Source organism: Anopheles merus, chromosome 2R (genome assembly GCF_017562075.2).
Source record: "Anopheles merus strain MAF chromosome 2R, AmerM5.1, whole genome shotgun sequence".
Classification (NCBI taxonomy): domain Eukaryota; kingdom Metazoa; phylum Arthropoda; class Insecta; order Diptera; family Culicidae; genus Anopheles; species Anopheles merus.
In genome coordinates, this window is record NC_054082.1 from 43,744,020 (window position 1) to 43,764,077 (window position 20,058).

The following is a 20,058-nucleotide window of genomic DNA, read 5'->3' on the forward strand; positions in this document are numbered from 1 at the left end:
GCATTGTGACGACAATGTCCCGGGATTGTTACGGTTGAAACACATCTCCAATGAGGTTGGTGGGGTGAGGTTTACATGAGAAATATTTTTGCCCGACAGCTACGGTAACGAACATCCATCGCCCTAGATGACAGGCTACTTTTAAAAGTGCACTGCAGAACCATTTCTGGATTGAGGAGAAATGTTATGTAGGAAGGATATCGTTCGGAAGTTACTTTCTAAAGGGTTCAAGAATCGTTGCTAAACCAATACAGCTTGATCGTTAATGTTTCTCATCGAAGGATGAGCAGTAAAATGTATTCTTGTGTACAGGGAATCTTTATTTAATTAAACCCTTTTGATTACATTAGCCGGTCGGTCTCATGGTACAGTCGTCAACTTGTACGACTTAACAACATGCCCGTCATGGGTTCAAGCCCCAAATAGACCGTGCCGCCATACGTAGGACTGACTATCCTGCTATGGGGGGAAATCAATAAGTCACTGAAAGCCAACCCCACAAGTGTGTTGGCAGGCCTTGACCGGCATCGGTTGTTGAGCCAAAGAAGAAGAAGAAGAAGATTACATTAGCCAGTACGTCCGGAAGTCAAGGATGGTACTTTACATCGTTTTGAAAGATGCAACAGAATGCGAATAAAATTGTATCCATTGCCCTTGTTTGTTGCTTAATTAAGCAAAAACAAATATGTTTCTTTTTATTGATTTATTTATTTTACTTTATTTATTTTACTTTTATTTATTTATGTATTATATATCAAATTATTAAATCCAACTCCATTGATGCAAACGATGTGATATCGTGATACCCAAGCTAGGCCAAATATGGGATGATGTAAACCATTAGATCGATAAGATCAATTATATGGAAGACGCATAAAATTTCCGGTATTTAAGCTGTTGTTGACAGAATCTCATAAAACGGGGGTAGGTATTATGGAAATGATCAAGATGCTCCAAGAATCAATTTGCCATTCATTAGGCGCATTCCAACAACTAATTCTTGATTTATTTTCGTTATGTTCATCATCGGTATGTTGGATGAAAATACATAACAAATGTAGGCAATCAACAAGAACACAATACATCTCATTCCGTTTGAAAATTAATTAATGGATGTGGTATCTGATACTTTCTTCTAGAATATTTATTACTAATTATTCACACTTCTTATCGATAGATACGTTCAATATCTTTCATTCAACATTATTGATGCTCAATGATTTCCAATCAATGAATCCTTTTGTTTTCCACTTGAAAATATAATCCGTACATTATACTCTTCCCATATGAATGTCGTTCACACTGTTTAGGATATTCACGCTCGTAAGTATTACACTTAAATTAACTCGGCCATTTCATTTCCCACGCCCGAGCGCGGACGGTGTTTTCCACTCAAGCGAACATTCTCAGAAGCGTTACAGAGACGGAGAGGCATGAGAATAGTAATGCCTTCCTTTGCTATAGAGTACCAAAACACGAGGGAACGGAATGTCAAAGGAATGTACCCTTGGTGCACTGGATAGCAGTGATCCCTTCCACTAGCTTCATCCTTTTCTTTGATGATTATTATAGCTTCTCGGTTGGAGCTTTAACCGATGGCTGAGCACGCGGATTTAGTTGCTTGAAACGAAAGGAGAATATGTAATTTTTACACGAAATTGAGTCTATCCATTGCTGGCAGCCATGACAACGGATGCTCCATTACGTACCGTGGTCGATGGGTGTCCGCAGGTCGGTTTTGCCATAAATGTAATGTGACGGTAGAAGACGTTATCGTGCCGGTGCAATATCGTTAAAATAGGAGGGTCAGCAACGAAACAAATAAGAAGAAAAAAAAAACACTACACATCCTCATCCTGTTCGAGAGAAGCACACGTGGAACTGCGATCAAAAGCGTTTTTGCTGCCCACCTTCTGCCATGGGCGGTAATTATTCGCCTCGAATACCATTTTTATGGGTCGCCAGATAACGGCTCGAGGGCTTCCTCCTCTCGAGAGGATTTGTTCCGGCGACCGTCTGTCCCGCTTGCCGTCTGGAAAACGGATTAGATACGGCTCCTTGCATCGGACGACGCTGTGGCCAGTTCAGGGAGAGTGCTAGCCAGTCCCGAGGCGATCGTATCTGTACGACAACGGCTAAGAGGATATAGCTCCATACACCGTCAAACAGCCACACGGGAATGGTCAACCTCGAGTGGTGCTTCTTTAATAAATACATTCAGGATAAAGAAGCCTAACAGCACTAGCAAAATGTGCCTCATACTTGCGCAACACTTGCGTCCGAACTAAACTTAGCCTCCGGGAGTTCGTTTTGGGGTGGGTTATCAAACCTTAATACGTTTAACGTGACTTTAACGGAGGTTTCGAGGCGATGGGATGGATCATTCCCACCTTTTCGAGTGGCGTCGTAAACATTATGCGTTCAACGTACTGGGAGAAACTATGTTATTTTAATTTATTGGAGATTTACTAATAGATGTACTATATAAAAAAACATATAGTATTTTGCTAACCATATGATTTTGAGCAAACCGTGAGATTTGCTGTGGTATAATTTAGTATAACAAGTTTTCAGCATCGTATCATGAACAATGTTAAAAGTGTCAACTCATCCTTGATTGGAAACAATTTCAAGAAGTGCACAATCACAAACAAATTCCGATAAGACAATAAGCGTCATGTTCTATTCATTCCATGAACGATAACATAATTTAATCAGATGCTTTCAACCACACACCAACGTCGTGCCGGATGAAACCACTATCCACATGCAGCAACATGCCACATTATAGACAGTAATATGGCTCTGTTTAAAGTTTTATCGTCCATTTTGGGGTCTACTGGGACGATCGCAACACACTATCACAACATATGAACAGTAAAAAAGTAACCCCTGGCCAATATTTGAGACCTTTTTGCTTGGTAGGTTAGCAGCTTGCCAACAGTGTTGAGCCTTTTGACCGACGCCTAAGGTTAATCGCAGACAATTGAAAATTTGATGTCACTCCAACATCCGGCAGCTTAAACGTCAAGCATGTGGTCATGCTGGATGGACATTTTGCAACCGTCAGAGCTCGTAGGCACGGCTAAGCGTGTATGGCAGAGGACAGAAGATGCTGAAGCGAAATATACTATTTATTATCTACTTGTGGCAAGCGCATCAACACGAACGTAGCTGGTGGGGGTTTCGCATAAAAGCTACAGGCGAAAGGCTTCTTATACGGAGTGTAAGCTGTGAAGAGCTGCTTTTATTTGTTCAACCCATGTCTGCTTTTCGTCCTTCCCGTTTGGGTAGGCAGACGACCTACGACCGAGCTTTGTCATGAGGCGTCGACACACGTTGAAGGCGATTCTCTTTCGATGTTTATCGAAACGGTACTTGTATAACAGAAAGTAACCCTACCTGAAGGTTGGTTGTGATTTATCGACAACTTGTTCCAGAACGAGTGTTTAGTCTGTGATCATGTAACTAGCGTTTGATTACTGATTTTATTTAGTATAAAAATGATAGGTTGTTTCTAACGAACTTGCAGATAGCATTCGACTCATGAGCATCAGCATGTGTTGAAATGGTACAAGTTTAAAAATTAGTTGAAAACACTATACCAAAACACAACAAATTTACAATTTTTACACACATCACTATTGATTGCGCAGGATACTGCTTTCGGAATTTCTGGTTTATTAAATAAAACTGTAACTAAATGTGTCTTACTCTGTTTTTTACTCTCGTTTTATTCACTTGGATTTCACCCTTTTTCCGCTATCTCTTGTGATCATCTGTCAAAAAAAACACGCGGCTTCTCTGCAGTGTTAAGTCCGCGCTCTTGTTCATTGGCTTGCAGCGCACACATCAAATCTATATACCTCTTAGGATCATGCCGCGCTCTGACTGTTGTGTTGTTATCAGACACAGCATGTCGAGTCTGCTGTGTATTAACCCTAGCGTGAACATCCCGGCTACCTTGAAATAACAATGTTATTTTAATACTACTCATTTATAGGGAGTAATGCTATCCTGACGACTGGGCGAGTAATTGTTTTCCCTTCTGACGTTTTTAATGAAACAACTCGCACTATGTTGTCCTTGCCTGGGTGAAGGGCCACTATCTTTGCAAGTGGCCATTGGCCAGGTGGAACATGATCTTCCTTTAGAATAACGACCCGTCCTATCTCTATCTTAACTGGTGGTTTACATACCTTTGTAGCTCTGGCTTGAAGTTGCTGGAGATACTCTGGGTACCATCTTGCCCAAATCGATTGCATAAGCTTTTGCGTATGCCCCCAGTGTGTTAAGCGGTTGTCCGGAATGTGCTTGACGTCTACCTCAGGCACCATTTGAAAGTTAGATCCAGTGATGAAATGGCCCGGAGTTAATACGTCGAGATCATCAGGTGAATTGGGAATAGGAGTGAGTGGTCGCGAATTGAGGCACATTTCAACACGTGCACATAGCGTCAAGAAGTCATCGTATAGCAGGGTTGACGATCCTAGCTCCTTTAGTAGATGTTGCTTTGCTGATTTTACCGCGGCTTCCCAAAGCCCACCAAAATGAGGAGCTCGCGGTGGAATGAACTTCCTTGTTATCTCGTTCACAGCACACCAGTTGAAAATTATCTCTCGCGATTTGGGATCGGTTTTCAATTGTACATATAGTTGATGGAGAAGATTTGCTGCACCCTTAAATGCTGTGCCGTTGTCTGAATGTAACTCCTTGACCCTTCCACGACGTGAGATGAATCTTTGCAGCGCGGCAATAAAGGCTTGGGTAGTTAAGTCGCTAACTACTTCGATGTGTACTGCTCGCGTCGCAAAACAGACAAAGATCGATAAATATACCTTCCGTGGTATTGTCTTCCGAGTTCCAAACTTTACAAAAAAGGGTCCACAGTAGTCCACTCCTGAAATTGAAAACGGAGGCGCTGGAACTACTCTGCTGCTGGGTAGGTCGGCAATGGTCTGAGTAATAAATTTTGGATGTTTCTTAAAGCACGTAACGCATCGATGATACACAGATCGAATCAAGTTTCTTGCACCTATGATCCAGTACCGTTGTCTTAACGAGGCGAGCATTTGTTGTGGGCCCGCATGTAGTTGCCTTTTGTGACAGGCTTCAACCAGCATGAGCGTCAATCGATGTTTCGCTGACAACACGATTGGGTTCTTTGTGCACAATGGAAGGTTTGCTAAATTAAGTCGTCCGCCGACCCGAATTAATCCATCTTTTCCTAATACTGGGTTAATCCACCTCAACTGCGATGATCGTGAGATAAAGCTTCCATTCGTCAAAGCATGTAGTTCGTCTGGGAACATTTGTTGTTGATGTAATAAACATAAGTTTACTTCTGCGAGATGTAATTCCGCCGTCGATAACCATTTGGGATTAGTATCTTCAGGAAATTCTACACAAACCTTCGCTCCTTTACGATGTCTTGTTTTGACTAGCAGCCGGCAACAGTATGCGAAAACGCGTCGAAGCTTAGTATATGATGAATATTTGGCAAATAATTCATCAGAGAATGTTGCTGCAACGGCTGCTAATGCCAACATGGTTGTATTGCGACGTTCTTCTAGTATGTCGGCATTCTCGCAAGGAGTAAAATGACCTGCTGGCCATTGATCTTCTGGTAAAGAAAGCCATGATGGTCCAAACCACCATCTCTCTGCGTCTAATAGATCCGTTGGATCTAAACCTCGGGAGATATAATCTGCTGGATTATCAATCCCCGCTATATGTTTCCATTGGTTAATGTTCGTAGCGTCTAATATTTGTGTAGTACGATTTGCTACGAATGTCTTCCATCGACATGGTGATGCGTTTAACCAGTGCAAAACTGTGGTAGAATCGCTCCAAAATATAATCTTTGTAGGATTGAATCTTAATGCAGTCAATAATTTGCCATAAAGTTGCACACTCAATAATGCAGCACACAATTCAAGCTTGGCAATGGAATGATGAGTTTTAACCGGAGCCAATTTAGACTTTGCCACTAGTAGATGAATTGAAACCCCTGACTCTGAATGAGCACGTATGTAGCAACAAGAACCGTAAGCCTTTTCGGAGGCATCGCTGAATATATGAAATTCACATTTGTCTAAACCTTCATTCCCAAATATGTAGCGTGGAATGTTTAAATTCTCCATAATATGAATCATTTGTTGAAAGACCTTCCAAGCATGTTGCAGTTTCGTTGGGAGATTAACATCCCAATCAATAGGTTTACCAGTAATTGGGTCGATAGATGTCCAAGCCTGTTGCATTAGTAACTTCGCCTTACACACAACAGGTCCAACTAACCCCAGAGGGTCAAATATTTTAGCAACAGCTGATAGAAGTGTGCGTTTGGTAATAGTTGGAGGCAATGAGACATTCTTGAAATTGTAGCTGAAATTATCGCTTCCAGGGAACCATACAAGTCCCAGAGTAGTGATAGCAGGATCAGTTCCTAGATTGTGACAACGTGGGGTTGCTAAATCTTCATCTGCGATATCGTCTAGGACGCGTTTCGAGTTCGATGCCCACTTTCTTAGTACAAATCCATACTGCTGTAATAAATTGGATACGTTTTTTTGCATCGTCGCAGCAGACTCCTCATCATTAGCACCAGATAGAAAGTCGTCGACATAGAAATTGTTCGTGATGGCTTGTGCTTCGATTGGGTATTTATCAGCTGCGTTGAGGGCAATTTGCTTTAAAGCTCGGGTTGCTAGAAATGGAGCAGAAGCTGTTCCATAAGTAACGGTCTTTAATTGGTAGCTTCTAAGCTCTTCTGCAGCACTTGGACGCCATACAATTCTCTGTAATGGCTGATCATCAACATGTACCATAACCTGTCGATACATTTTTTCAACATCTGCACTAATAGCGATTCGATGGGTACGGAAATGAGCAATCAGCGAGAAAAGATCTACTTGAACAGTTGGACCAACTTGAAGCGCATCATTTAAGGAGTACCCTGATGTAGTTTTGCACGACGCGTCAAAAACTACTCTTACTTTCGTCGTTGAACTGGACTCCTTCAACACTGGATGATGCGGTAAATAACAATGGACCATACTATCATCTACAGGCTCTGCAAGTAATTCCATGTGTCCCAACTCTTCGTATTGCTTTAGGAACATTCGATATTGCTCGTATACCTCAGGATTCTTCTGTAGTCTACGTTCGGTGTTGAAGAATCTTCTTTGTGCTATACTTTTGGACTCCCCTAGACTGATTCTTGATGTTTTTACTGTCGGCAATCTGACCACTAATCTTCCTTCGTTGTTGCGAGAAGTAGTTTCGGAGAAGAATGTCTCGCAAGGATCTTCGTCTGAAGCCGAGGATGAGGATGGTAAAGCGTCTATCTCCCAGAACCGCCGGATGGTCGATTCTAACGTGTCCTGACGCACAACTGCATTTGTTGACACGTGACGATTCTGGCTTGTTGCTGAAGTCGATCCAGCAACTGTCCATCCAAACTTAGTATTCACAAATACTGGCTTATCAGACCCAACACCGATTCGTTCGTTCATGTGAATGGCCCAGAATGCTTCTCCACCGATAACTAGATCAATCTGGCCTGGCTTGTAAAAGAATGGATCGGCTAGTACTAATCCTTCAATCTTCCATTCATTTGTATTCACCTCCATAGTGGGAAGCTGTGCGGTAGGTGAATCTAAAACGAGAAAATTTAGCTTTGTGCTGAATTGCTGCGTCTTGGATGCCACGATCACATCTACTGCTTCATGAATATGATTTTCTCGTTGGCCAATACCTAAAATAGATACGCTAGCAGAACATTTGCGATTAGTTAAACGATTTGCAAGAGCCGTCGAGATGAAATTGGACATCGAACCAGAGTCCAACAATGCTCTCGCATCAAACGTTCTTCCATTATCATCTACCACCTGTACCAACGCGGTTTGTAGTAAAACAATAGTACTTCCCGATGCGGCAGTAGTTGCAACCACAATGTTATCTGGAGATGGATTTTGCACAATCTGATCGACATGTAAGAGTGTGTGGTGGCGCTGATGACACTTGTGGCATTTAAATTTCGAGCTACATCGCAGGGCTATATGTCCAACTCGAAAACAATTCCGACACAGCTTATTCGATGTGATAACCTCCTCTCGTTGAGCTACTTGCATTCCTTTACACATTTCACATTGATGTAAGTAGTGTTGTTGTGCACATGCATAACAGCGGAGGATAGCGGGTGGCACGATGCTAACACACACAATACCCTTATGCTGCTTCACGCCGGCTACCTTGCCCACACTCGATCTTGATACTTCATAGGTCGATTGAACTGTTGCACTAAGGATTCTCAGCCGTCTTTGTAAAAACTCTTGCAACTTGGTATACACATCTTCCTGATCCTTACTTGTATACTCTTCCCAAGCCAATAAGGTTCTACCATCCAACTTATAGAACAACAGACTACACAGCGGTGTATCCCATTGTCGTATGGGCTCTTTCAACGCACTCATTCCTTGGGTCAGCCTAGTAAATTCATCGAAAACCCGGCGTAACTCTTCAGTCGACTCGCCCTTCATCGGCAGAATGGCATGCAGGGCCTTGAAATATTCACGCCTTAGTGCCCTTTTGTTATCATACCTATCTAATAGCGCTTGCCACGTTATGCTGTAATTGTCGGCTGTAAGCTGCACATGCTGGAAACGTTTTGCCACTTCACCCTTTAGCACTGACAACAAGTACTGCAGCTTCATTACGGAAGGCATGTCCTCTGCCTCATCGATCATGGACACAAACCGATCCTTAAAACTGAGCCAATCCGTCGTGTTGCCATCGAAAGTTGGCAAATCCAGCTTAGGTAGACGTAAATTAGCCAGATTCGTGCCTTTCCCCGTATCCGTGGCATCCAGATCAGAGACTGCCATGGTTTTACGTGACGTTAAAAAACCCTTAGCTGCACAATACCTGTCATAAAACGCGTTCCGTGCGTCGAACAATTCGTTCAGCTGCTTATCATCTTCCTCGTACGATTCCAGCTTTAACTGAGCCGCTTCATACGCCTTCCAAACTGCTTCCAAACTGGATAACCTCTCTGCCAGTTGATTCGCCTTCTCCTCGTTGAACCCGTTAATAAACTCTTCTGTTGCTCGCATCTGGGCTCGGGATCGCAGCGTCACAATCGTCGCTTGGGTTTTCTTCGTTTCTGTAGCCATCTCACCAACCAGCAAATATTCAGCAGACTTTTTTTCTCTACAATACAGAGTGTATTAGAAGCATGTGCTTCACTTCACTTACGCAACGCGTGATTGAGGTTAAGAACCTCGATACACAAAATTTTACAGTTTTTTTTATGTCCAGAAATCCGGTTCGAAGGACCAATGATTGCGCAGGATACTGCTTTCGGAATTTCTGGTTTATTAAATAAAACTGTAACTAAATGTGTCTTACTCTGTTTTTTACTCTCGTTTTATTCACTTGGATTTCACCCTTTTTCCGCTATCTCTTGTGATCATCTGTCAAAAAAAACACGCGGCTTCTCTGCAGTGTTAAGTCCGCGCTCTTGTTCATTGGCTTGCAGCGCACACATCAAATCTATATACCTCTTAGGATCATGCCGCGCTCTGACTGTTGTGTTGTTATCAGACACAGCATGTCGAGTCTGCTGTGTATTAACCCTAGCGTGAACAACTATAATAGTATAAGTTTTCATATTCAAAACTTTTATTACATATAATCAATAAGTTTATAAGGTAAAATTAAACCAATGACGTAAGAAAGACACGATTAAAAATATTGTTTATGGACATTGAAGCTTGAAGAACCATGTGAAGTAAGTACTTTAACAACAAAAAAAAGAATGAAACCAATTTAATATTTATTCAATACATATTTTACCAAAAAAAACATCTACATCGATTAAAAGGACTCGAAAGACTAGTGCAATTGGTACACTCCAAACAAATCTGAGTATAGCGTTTGTTTTAGAAGGTAATTTTAAATTAACAATTCATCGATGGACAAACATGGTTGATCATGGTAACGAGCAACACGTTCCATCAGCATAAGAAAATATTTTCTCTAAAAAAATCCAAATTCGAACAGGATGCTATACAAGCAACAAACCCACACAGGCACAGTACATCAATTTACAAGATTAGCATAATTTTGCCGAGGGAAAACTTTCCGAGGACGTGATTGTAAATGACAGAGATGAGTTGGGCAGGATCTGCATGTCTGCGTCGAGATGTCTTCACCGCGCTCCTAAACCGTACCCTTCGTAATGTGGGTAATCACTACCACCGGAGTTCGTGTGCGTGTATATACGGTTTATTTTACGATGATGATGATGTCACTTCCAGATTGTGAATGTTTTACAGTCCCTGGCCCGGTACTGTTTTCCATAAGGAAGGTAAAGCAAAGTCGAAGAAAATAAAGCAACAGCACTAAACTTATTCTTGCTAGGAACTTACCTAAACGCATTTCTTTGGGCATCCCTTTACTCGACCCTTTTCTTTATTTCTGTTCGTTTTAGTTTTTTTTTTTTTTTGCAATACTAACCACAACCCACAACCTCAGTGTCAGGCGACAAACTGACACAATTCCAGACAAGTTTTGTGTCTTTCCTCGTAGACCAACGGGTGCTGCGCCGACAGGTTTGTGTGCGGGCAATCACGGACTTGAATTAGCTCGTTTGCATAACTTAGTGCATCTGTACATTCGGTACACTATTGCGTTGAATGGTTGGCAGAAGTAAGATCCCATTTCCTCCATTGCAATCCGACCTGCCTTAAACGGCACACGGCAGAAGCAAACGACCAGTCGTGGATACTATCCAGAAATAAACGAAACCGGATAACTCCAATCGGCTATGATGTGGTGGTGGGCCGAAAACTGAAAACTTTAAGCAGTCACCCGGCAGATAACTGCGGCAAGTTTTCTAATTATCATACACCGAGCAGAATTCAACTTTTGCCCTATTCTCTCTCTTGTGGTTTTCGTCGCACCCTCTCATTTTTTTTCTGGAGCAGAGACACCATCTTTACCATTGCAGTACATCCGCAGCAACATCACCGCACCAGCACATTCCGACCTAGTTTTTCTACCACGTACGCTTGCACGAAATCAACTTAAATGTATCGGATTTTGGATTCAGGCTTCCATTTTTCATGCCAACTTGTCGGAGCGTGCTGCCAAAGTTAAGTGCTAATGCAGAAACGGGCAGTGAAAAAGTGAGAATGAGAGACAGAGCGTAGAGTAGGTTCCTCACGGTTATCCTGCATATGTACTTGGGTTTCAAGCCTTTTTATTTTCGTGTGATAAAATTTGCGGAAACAGGCACACGTGGATGGGTGGAACGTGTTTTGCTGCATTGCTAGACACCGAGGATTGCCGAGGCCAAGACACAAGCGATTCTTAGGAAGTGATAACTCTCCCGCATATCCAACAGGGAACCTGGTGAATCTTCATGAAGATAGTGGCTTTTGGATGTACCCAGCCGACGAAGAAGTTTACGCATCTCCCAAGTGTGAACACACGACCAAAGTTCTGGGGCAAGTTTAACCCCGTACCTTCCGCCCGGCATAGCACGCGTGCTACGTGCTCAGCTTCTTTTCGACAGCTTAATGCCACACAAACACACACTCTCACACACTCCCTAGCATGATGGGTGGTATGAAATCAACTTTTGAACATTGGAAGCGAACGTCGTCCAACATCTTGGCTAACAGGGATATACGAACGCCATACAAAAACGCTCGACAAAAGTATCCCAAGACGCCGACGGTTGGAAAAAGTTAGAGATAATGTTCATTTTGATTTTCGCAGAACCACGGACGACAGGAAGGCGAATAAGTTTGGACAGTTAGGGCTGTCAGGAGCTAACGTGAGTGAAGACGCGCGATGCTGCCGATGCTTGTTCGGTGCTCTTTTCGTCGCAACGAACGAGCGAACATGTTCTCACCTTTCCACGTGTGCGACACAAAACCACCATCACTGTCGTCCGCCAAAAAGGCACGCAACATATTTGTCTTTTCTCTGGGGAAATTCTCAAATCTTACACCTTCAGACTACGTACGAGTAATCCTTTTTATCCAGAAAACAAATCGCAAAGTTTATGCATGTTAGGCGAATTATGGGAGTTTAATGTGCTGACATTGTCGCCCCCTTTGGTCCCAGATAAAAGTTGCTGGTTACCTGGGGGATAATATTCTGTAAATATGAGCAAAATTTAGACGGAGAACGTATTGAGCATCAAAGTACCATAGACTGTGTGGATATTTAACGTAAAAAACAAACATTTCTACGATTGATCGAGTACTGTAACCACTGTCAAAGACCGACTACCGACAACGGATGTGGTGGTCTGGTACTACAAGCGGAATGCCTGTTAACATTCCTAAGCATTTCGTGCTGCTAAATTGAAGGCAAGATCGCCATTCTGCTGACAAAATGCCATCAGCATGTAGTTTACTGGCACGAAACGGCGCTACCTTGCACGCTCATACTAAATTACAAATACATACTCCCAAAACTTCTCGCATGCAAGCTGCCTCGTTTTGATCCAATCGGCGGGTGACCGATACTTGCCACCAGGGAAAAGCAAGGAATTTAAAGGCACCAACTTGGCAACAAACTGCTTAGAGCGGGCAGGAGAACCTCATTTGCATAAACAAAGGGTTCTAGGCACGATAATCGACACGGCTGCGGAACGAAAACGGGAACCAGGAACCGTAGCGTGTCGTACCACAACCGAGCCGTACCAACTCCGTAACCTGCGCATACTGGAAAGTGCATGTGCAATATGCTACATAGGGCAGTAGTAGAAAACGACAGACAAGGATAGGAAAGATTCGTGCAAAGTTCAATTTCCTTTCCTGAAAGCTGCTACTACCGCACAATACTTAAGGTTACCCTCGCATGACTTACCTGCGTCTTCCAACCCGTCCGATCAATACCTGGCCCTGGAAAGAGTGTCCGCTCAGTTACGCTAAGTGGAGCTACTTCCAGTGCAGTTTGGTGCACTCTTTCCCCTCTCGGAAGGGTGCCAAAAACCTAACCGAACGCCTGACGTACGAGCTGATGGGAACGTAATTTACGTCCAGCACCGCCAAAAAACTATACCGATTCAGCGGGTGAGCGCGTTAAGTTCGCGACAGGTTCGTTCAATCCTCGTCGTCCTCTGTACCTTGAACAGAGGTGAATGAAAAAAGTACAACATGAAGCGGTCGGCTACAGGACGCTTTCTGCTATGGGTTCATGTTACGGGTGTGCGCTGATTCTACTATATTTTACTACAGAAAAGTGTTGGCACGCTTCGATGTACCATTGCCAACGGAAATTTGTTCCGTGGTGGGCCCATGAGTGTGGGTGACTTTTGGGTAAGAAAGAGGAGGGAAAAATGCAAACCCGCTTGATCGCTAGTTCATTACGTTGATTAATAGTAACGTTGGTGGTGGGGTGGTGGCGCAGATTTCAGTAGCATGTTTACGCACGCATTTATACAGTGGGTGGTAGATATGTTGAAGCGAATGTCGAAAAGAAAATTTAAAGCATAAGTAATTATTTTAGTCAACATCAATACCAGGTTTGCATTAATAGTCAACAGACACAAAGCTGTGTTAGATTATCATTTTGTGATTTGAGATCTACTAATTAAATAATTAAGTGAACAATATGTACAAAATGTACAGCCCTATGATACTTACTATCCTGGTTAAAATTGGAAAAGCTTCAATTTATTTTGACGTAAAAAACCGTCACAGTTTGTTCGGGCTGATTGTTTACACCACAAGTGTTGTTTAACAGTTTACTAACATCTAATACACAAGTAACATGAATATTACTTCCCACGCTGTATCTTAGTGTTTCGTTCAGTATTCTGCGCTCAGTGCATAGAATGCAACCGAACTGCTTGAAAGTCCGTCGAAGTTTCCTCAAGTATGCGTTGCTAGGAAAGCGCCCGGAAGTGGCCCGTATGTTTCTTCCTCTGCCCGAACATGATCAGGTAAACACTAATTAGCGCTTGTTGTGCGAAGTTAATTAGAATATTGAATTCAATAAGCACCCATCGGAGTGGCCCTGTGCGGCACAGATAGATCGAAGCGGAGCGCGGGGCAAGGAAATCGTTAAAACAAATAACAGGTTTCGGAAACGACGACAGGCGTATCCTGGCTCAGATTGGCTGCCGGATGTTTGGACGTAGTGTGGCAATATGCCGTGCCGACGTTGGAAGGATGGAGATGCCGCCATGTCAGCCAATTACGTGCAGTATTTAATGATGTGTTTGTAGGGTTGGTAGCCGAAGGTTAAAATTATGTTACAATAATCGACTAGCTCAGCACCTCCGAGACGCAAGAATTGTATACGCTTGATGAAACTTGGACGAACTAATTTCCTTTAGGTAGAACAAGTGCATTTTTGTTTTGATTAATAATAATTGTTATTTTAGAGCTTCATATATTTTGCATAGGTGGCTTTTAAAGTACAGTGAACATCGGCATTCTTCCATCTTGTTTAAATAAAACTAATGCGACTGTGAACTATATCATGTGGATATCAAAAGGTTTATTTAATATATGATTGTCATACATTGTGTACACTATTTCGTATATCATTCCAATAATCATAAAAATCATCCAATAATCATAACAATCATCGTTATGATTTATTACCTCCGGAGCATGATTGTTTGTCGGTAGATTTTTTTAAAATATTGTCATCATTTCCTAAATAAAAAAAAACAATCTTCCAAAGATAAATTGTTATAGATTAACGACACATAAGGAAGGAGAATGTAATATTCTTACACCATAATTGAACCATTTGCTGGTTACGTGTTTTGCCAAATACGCGTCTTAATAGGTGAGGATTAGGTAGAGAAATGTCAGCTATTCATCAACCAAAAGCCAACCGTACACGGCAAAGGAATGAAGCATTGGTTTCCCGCACCTACACACCCTCGGGGTAATCGCTAAACGTCGCCAGCTAAAATGGAATCGAAGAAGTATCACCCAACCGTGCCCGTGCGAATAGGCCAAATGATTTAATAATGTATTTATTCATAAAATCATTCACAGCTCCGCTAGGACGTCATCGAGTGATGACGAAAACAAAATAAAGGGCAGAGGCGTTGGCACAAGAATAGCAGAAAATACAACATACAGCAACGTCGTCACGGTTCAGTAGCACACCGAAACGATGAATGCCAAGATAAAAGACCAAATGACGAAAAAAAGCACGGCTAGACGAACGAAGAACATTCTGCCTTTTCTTCCGCCTTTTGCCGGTAAAAAGAACCGGCAATCTTTTTTCCATACCAACATACACACACACACACTCAAACACAACGTCTCTGGTTCTCAAACAGGCTTCTTCAGGGTGAAGCGAATAAAAATGATCCAGCTTCTGGTGAAAGTTCTTCGTTCCCGGAATTGTTCGAAGTCGCGCGTTTTGTTTGGTTGTTTTTCTTTCCCTATCCAACCTCAACATTGCTGTCCTCCTACCGATTTGTATTATCTGAACGAATTTTATGCCTTCCTTTTCCCACACATCTCTCCTGTTTGACTCGTTGCTCGTTGGTTTTCCATTTCCCGATTCGTTTGCCATCGGTATTGCAAGGTTACGGTTGCGGCGCTTTCTTTCGCAGAAGAATAAAATACCTAAACCAAACCTAGGCTAGGTTTCGGGAGAGGGAAGATGAATCTCGCGATGAACGGGGATAGTGTGGAGGCTGGAGCGGCTTAAGTCAAAGGACACAACGATGAAGATAATGCCTTCAATCATGTGCTTGCTTATTTCCTGCTCCATGTTGCTCTGCTCTACGGCACGACAAACCACCACCGACGACGGGAGGAGGCTTCAATTCATCCTGCGGATCAACCCCGGCATCGGCAGGACATTTTATCATACTTTTTTCGCCTTTCCGCTTCGTGGTCTCCATGGATAGACAGAACAGGACACAACACTGTCCCTTTGTTCTCTGTCCGTTACTCCCGGGCGATACAAACAAGAGCAATATCTTCGAGAAACAGTCACCGGGTAGAGAGATATAAATGGAGCATCAACCGCCCAAGCAAGCATAAAGAGCGGAAGATGAAAAGCAAGTTGGAAGCAGCAGTGCAAAAATGCTTACCTTGCAATTACCGGAACGCGGCCTGCCGATCGGTCTCGATGCCCCCGGGACGTGTTCGGGTGGAATTTTGTGCGAAAAGTTTCCGTTGGCATCGAGCCGGTTGACCTTTTAACGGGCAGCTTGGCGGGGATGTTGCTTCCTTATCCGCTTCCTGTGGCAAAGGAGTAATTTTTAAGTGCAAAAATGGTTACCACGTTCGTTTATTTTGCTAAGTAGAACGGATGGATCGATTTCGTTTCCACTTTTTTGTTGTGTATTTTTTAATAAGTTTATCATTGGCTGGTGATGATGATGTTCTGCTACGAATTTAACTTGTATGTTGCATCAAATCTAAACGTATAAAGAGTAACGAGTCAAACAGTCCTATTTCATATGAATTGCACTATTCATTTTTACTTTATTTATCTTTCACTGTCAAAACTCACTTAAGATAACCACCCACTTTGCAAAAACAACCCATACTTTTGAATTTGCATGAGGCAATAGAAAAAATCAAGGTGAAATGAAAAATAATAGCAAAAGCATCATATTTCTTCTAATCTCAGATTATCTCAGCTCCCATACGCACGAAACGAAGCAAAAGCATTCACACAATGCCGCACCGTGTTTCGTGTTAGTTCGGATTTGAGCCATTGAGAAAAGGTGCTAATGGCCACACATCTAACCTACGGCGTATAATTCAGCCACACCAACGCCCAACCAGCCCATCAGAGCGCGTCAGTTACGTTTCTAGGCAACGGTGTCGCTCGTAAAATCACTTACCATCGCCGGAACGCATTTACACATCGTCAAGCGCATCGCTGAATATCATTCGAAAACGCCGCACCCGAATACGTTAACGTTACGTGGTGCGTACCGAGCCCATTCGAAACGCAAACCAACTCCCGCGTTATGCGCGTGGGTGTGGTGGCAGTGTAGAGATGTTTGATGTTGGTTGGAGATGTTGGTGCATAAGCTAGTTTCCAAACTCAAAACGCACAAAACAAAAACCATTCGCCAACTGACGCCCAGCACCAACGGGATAGGGAGGGAAAGAGTGTTGGGCGTGAAAGGCACAAATTGAAGTGGAAACAATGTGGAACGGTAAAGTTTCGATGGCTCGAGAAAGTAAGGAAAGCGATGCGGACGGCATGATCATAAAAATTCAATTAGCCGTCTCATTTGAATAAGCAATCTGTCTTTTCAGCCTAGAACCGCCATTCAATCACGCTCATTCATTCATGCATCCCGTCACTCGGCGTGTGCTGCCCATTCGTCCGGTCGTAAGCCAAAGTCGCTACGGTACAGCTGAGCCTGTACGCAAAAGAACCGTCACTCCCTTACACATCGGTCTCGGCTCTTTCTTCGCTAGCAGTTGGCAAGTTTTATGCGTTCCAAGTGCGTTTCATACACGTCCCAGCAGTCTCATAACGTACCGCTTTGAGTTGTCGGTCGATATCCCTCTCCCCGCGCAGAGAGAATGCGAGAAACAGCCCGCTTTAAGCAATTTTCTATGTGCGCAGAATACTATCGCGATTTTGGACCATTCCGTCGATAGCAGGGCAGAAAGAGAGGACGTATTTGCTTTTATTTTTAAAATAAAATGGAGAAATTGTGATACATGGTTTTAGTTTTTGAGGGGTCACAATAGTAAAGAAAACGGAACATTTTAAAGCATCTTTTTTATGACATTTCTGTTTGTGTTAAATTAGAACTGTACTGACTTTTCATCTAAAATAATTTTGTTTTAGTAGTTTGAGCACATTCCTCTCCATTAGGAGCTAAACCATTTCCCTGTATGAAATGCACAACTACTACGACGTTGGTATAAGGGCATTATTTCGATGGAACCACAAAAAAATAACATGGGCAATATCGCACGCGGAGTAAAGTCACAAACTCTACGCTCAACTTCGTTAAGAGAATGTTCAAACAATCGCGTTTTCGGTCGTTCAGAAACGAACGGAAGTTGAGCATCAAGCAAAAAACAGCCAGCAACGCTACACACCCAGCAGTATGCAGATCGGCAAACCGTAAGAATAAGAATGTATGCGTACCAAGTATGCGCACTCACAGACAATGGGATTGCGCCAATAGAAAAAGAAAGAAAAAAATGAATATTTAATTATGAAGCGCTCGTAGCAGCCGAACGGCGAGCGCGTGCAGCGAATGGGAATGGCAAGATTAGCTGTGCCAGATTCCACCCGTCTGGCAGTAGCGTCACATTTCATTGCTTGTGGCCTGTCACAACCGCCCTTAAGCTTCACCCTACAGCGGCAAAGTTTGATTCATCCGAATTCCTTTCATTCAATGCATTGGAGATTCGGTACTTGAATCTTAAATCAATGGCCACCCTGCACAGAGCCTGATTATTATTTGAAAATCGTTATGCCACACTTCAAAGTGTGCGGCAGCGCAAACGAAGACATTTTTCAATTTGTCTGAATCATCCACAAATAATAGACACAGCAAAAGGCAGGGGTTAGGCGAATTATGGAAGACGTTTTTTCTTCTGCTCCTTAATGACGAACTGGTCAAAAGCCGTTTTAAATTGGCAGGCAGCGATGTAAACGGTGCAAAAACTACAGCTCCAAATTGATTGGAGTTTGATTTGGGAAAGTTATTTTTTATTATTATCATTCAATATTTGCTCTAGCGACAGCTTTTACTGTGAATGAATTTTGCCCTTTGAGAATTCGAAGAACTCTAGCTGGCAAGAAGATCGCTAAGAATGTTGAGGAAAAAAACAATTCTGTACAGACATAAAATGCACACAATAAATGAAGCATTGTTTGAGAAGGAGTTTTATATCCTATTGTCTGCTAATAGCGGATGATTGCCGAAGCGAGACCATGCTGAGGAATGCACAGCGTAGGGAATGGAATTGAATTTTTTGTATTTTGTTTATTGATACATGTGTTCCGTGTTTCAGTAAGCTTTTGCTAACAGAACATAAAAGTGTCATTAGTTTTGAATACTAAAAGGGAAATATACTAGTGAAACTGATTTCACAGTTTTCAGACGAACAGTACAGTACAACATCAGGAAGCTGACTTTTTGCGAATGATAATTGATTGAAAAAACTGACGGTTATCAATGTAAGTAAGACAATTTCCAAAATCATTGTAACGTATTGTTTAAAGCTTTGTTCAAACGAAAATTGACTCGTCTCTATTGCTTTATAACCTTCCAGAATTACAAATCGATTACCTAATTGAATTCGATGATTCCTTAATCTTGCACAAAACAAGCTGCAAGCTTTACCCATCTCCCATATTAGAAACGCTCTTAGAAGTCAATGATTGCTTCTAGCATGAGGCCGTTCTCTGTGAGCATTGCAAACTCTCGTTCTGGGCCTGTCCATGGCGGGCATTTTGTGCTGACCACTCACAAACACATACGCCGTAGTGCTGCTGCTTGCCCTACAACGCGTAACGCAAACGCGTCAGTAATGGTCAGCAAAACTGGCTTCTTCTCCGTGCTTGCCATCAACAGTCCTTACAGCGTCCTATAACGCAGCAAAAACGCAATGGGCAGACGATGAAACGTTCGAACAACCATGCTCGGATCAGAATGCGAAAGGAAACTGTACGCCGGCAGCGCAGCAAATGTGTGATGATGAGAAATAAAATTTTATGAGCTATGAAAGCTATGATAAGGACACACACGGTCACTTTCCCTTTTCACTCTTATCTGCACGTCTCGATCGTGTGAATGTGCCTCCCAGGATCCTTTGGTGGTGAGCATATTCAACCATTATGGAGGTAACCAGACCGTGGGCAGTGGTCTACCCATCGGCGGGAGCATAATGTTGCTTCGATATGTGTTGCGTTGGCTTTTCGCGCGTTTCGAGCGAGTCGAGGAGCCGGCATTGATGGGCCATAGCCATTTATTCGTCCCGTTTGGCCACATGACCATGCTTGAAGCTGCTCGCAACATTCGTTCCCTTTTGCTTTGCCATTTCTCGTGGGTGTGCAATAAGTGTGTGA

The 20,058-nt window shown here is 42.8% G+C and overlaps 1 protein-coding gene across 1 annotated transcript; it reads right to left on the reverse strand.

Moving 5' to 3' along the window:
• Nucleotides 1-7,717: 7,717 nt before the first annotated feature.
• Nucleotides 7,718-9,173, reverse strand: LOC121590836. The gene is made up of 2 exons (XM_041910878.1): nt 8,223-9,173; nt 7,718-7,756 (listed from the first exon to the last, which is right to left on the reverse strand). Exons 1-2 carry the CDS (start codon nt 9,171-9,173, stop codon nt 7,718-7,720), a joined length of 990 nt encoding a protein of 329 aa, XP_041766812.1.
• Between the last annotated feature and the right edge of the window lie 10,885 nt (nt 9,174-20,058).

Coding starts and splice junctions, on each gene's coding strand:
- LOC121590836 (XM_041910878.1), bottom strand. CDS start 9,173: ATGGCTACAGAAACGAAGAAAACCCAAGCGACGATTGTGACGCTGCGA. Junction 7,757..8,222: donor TGAAGCAGCATAAGGGTATT/GTGTGTGTTAGC, acceptor TATCTATTTTAG/GTATTGGCCAACGAGAAAAT.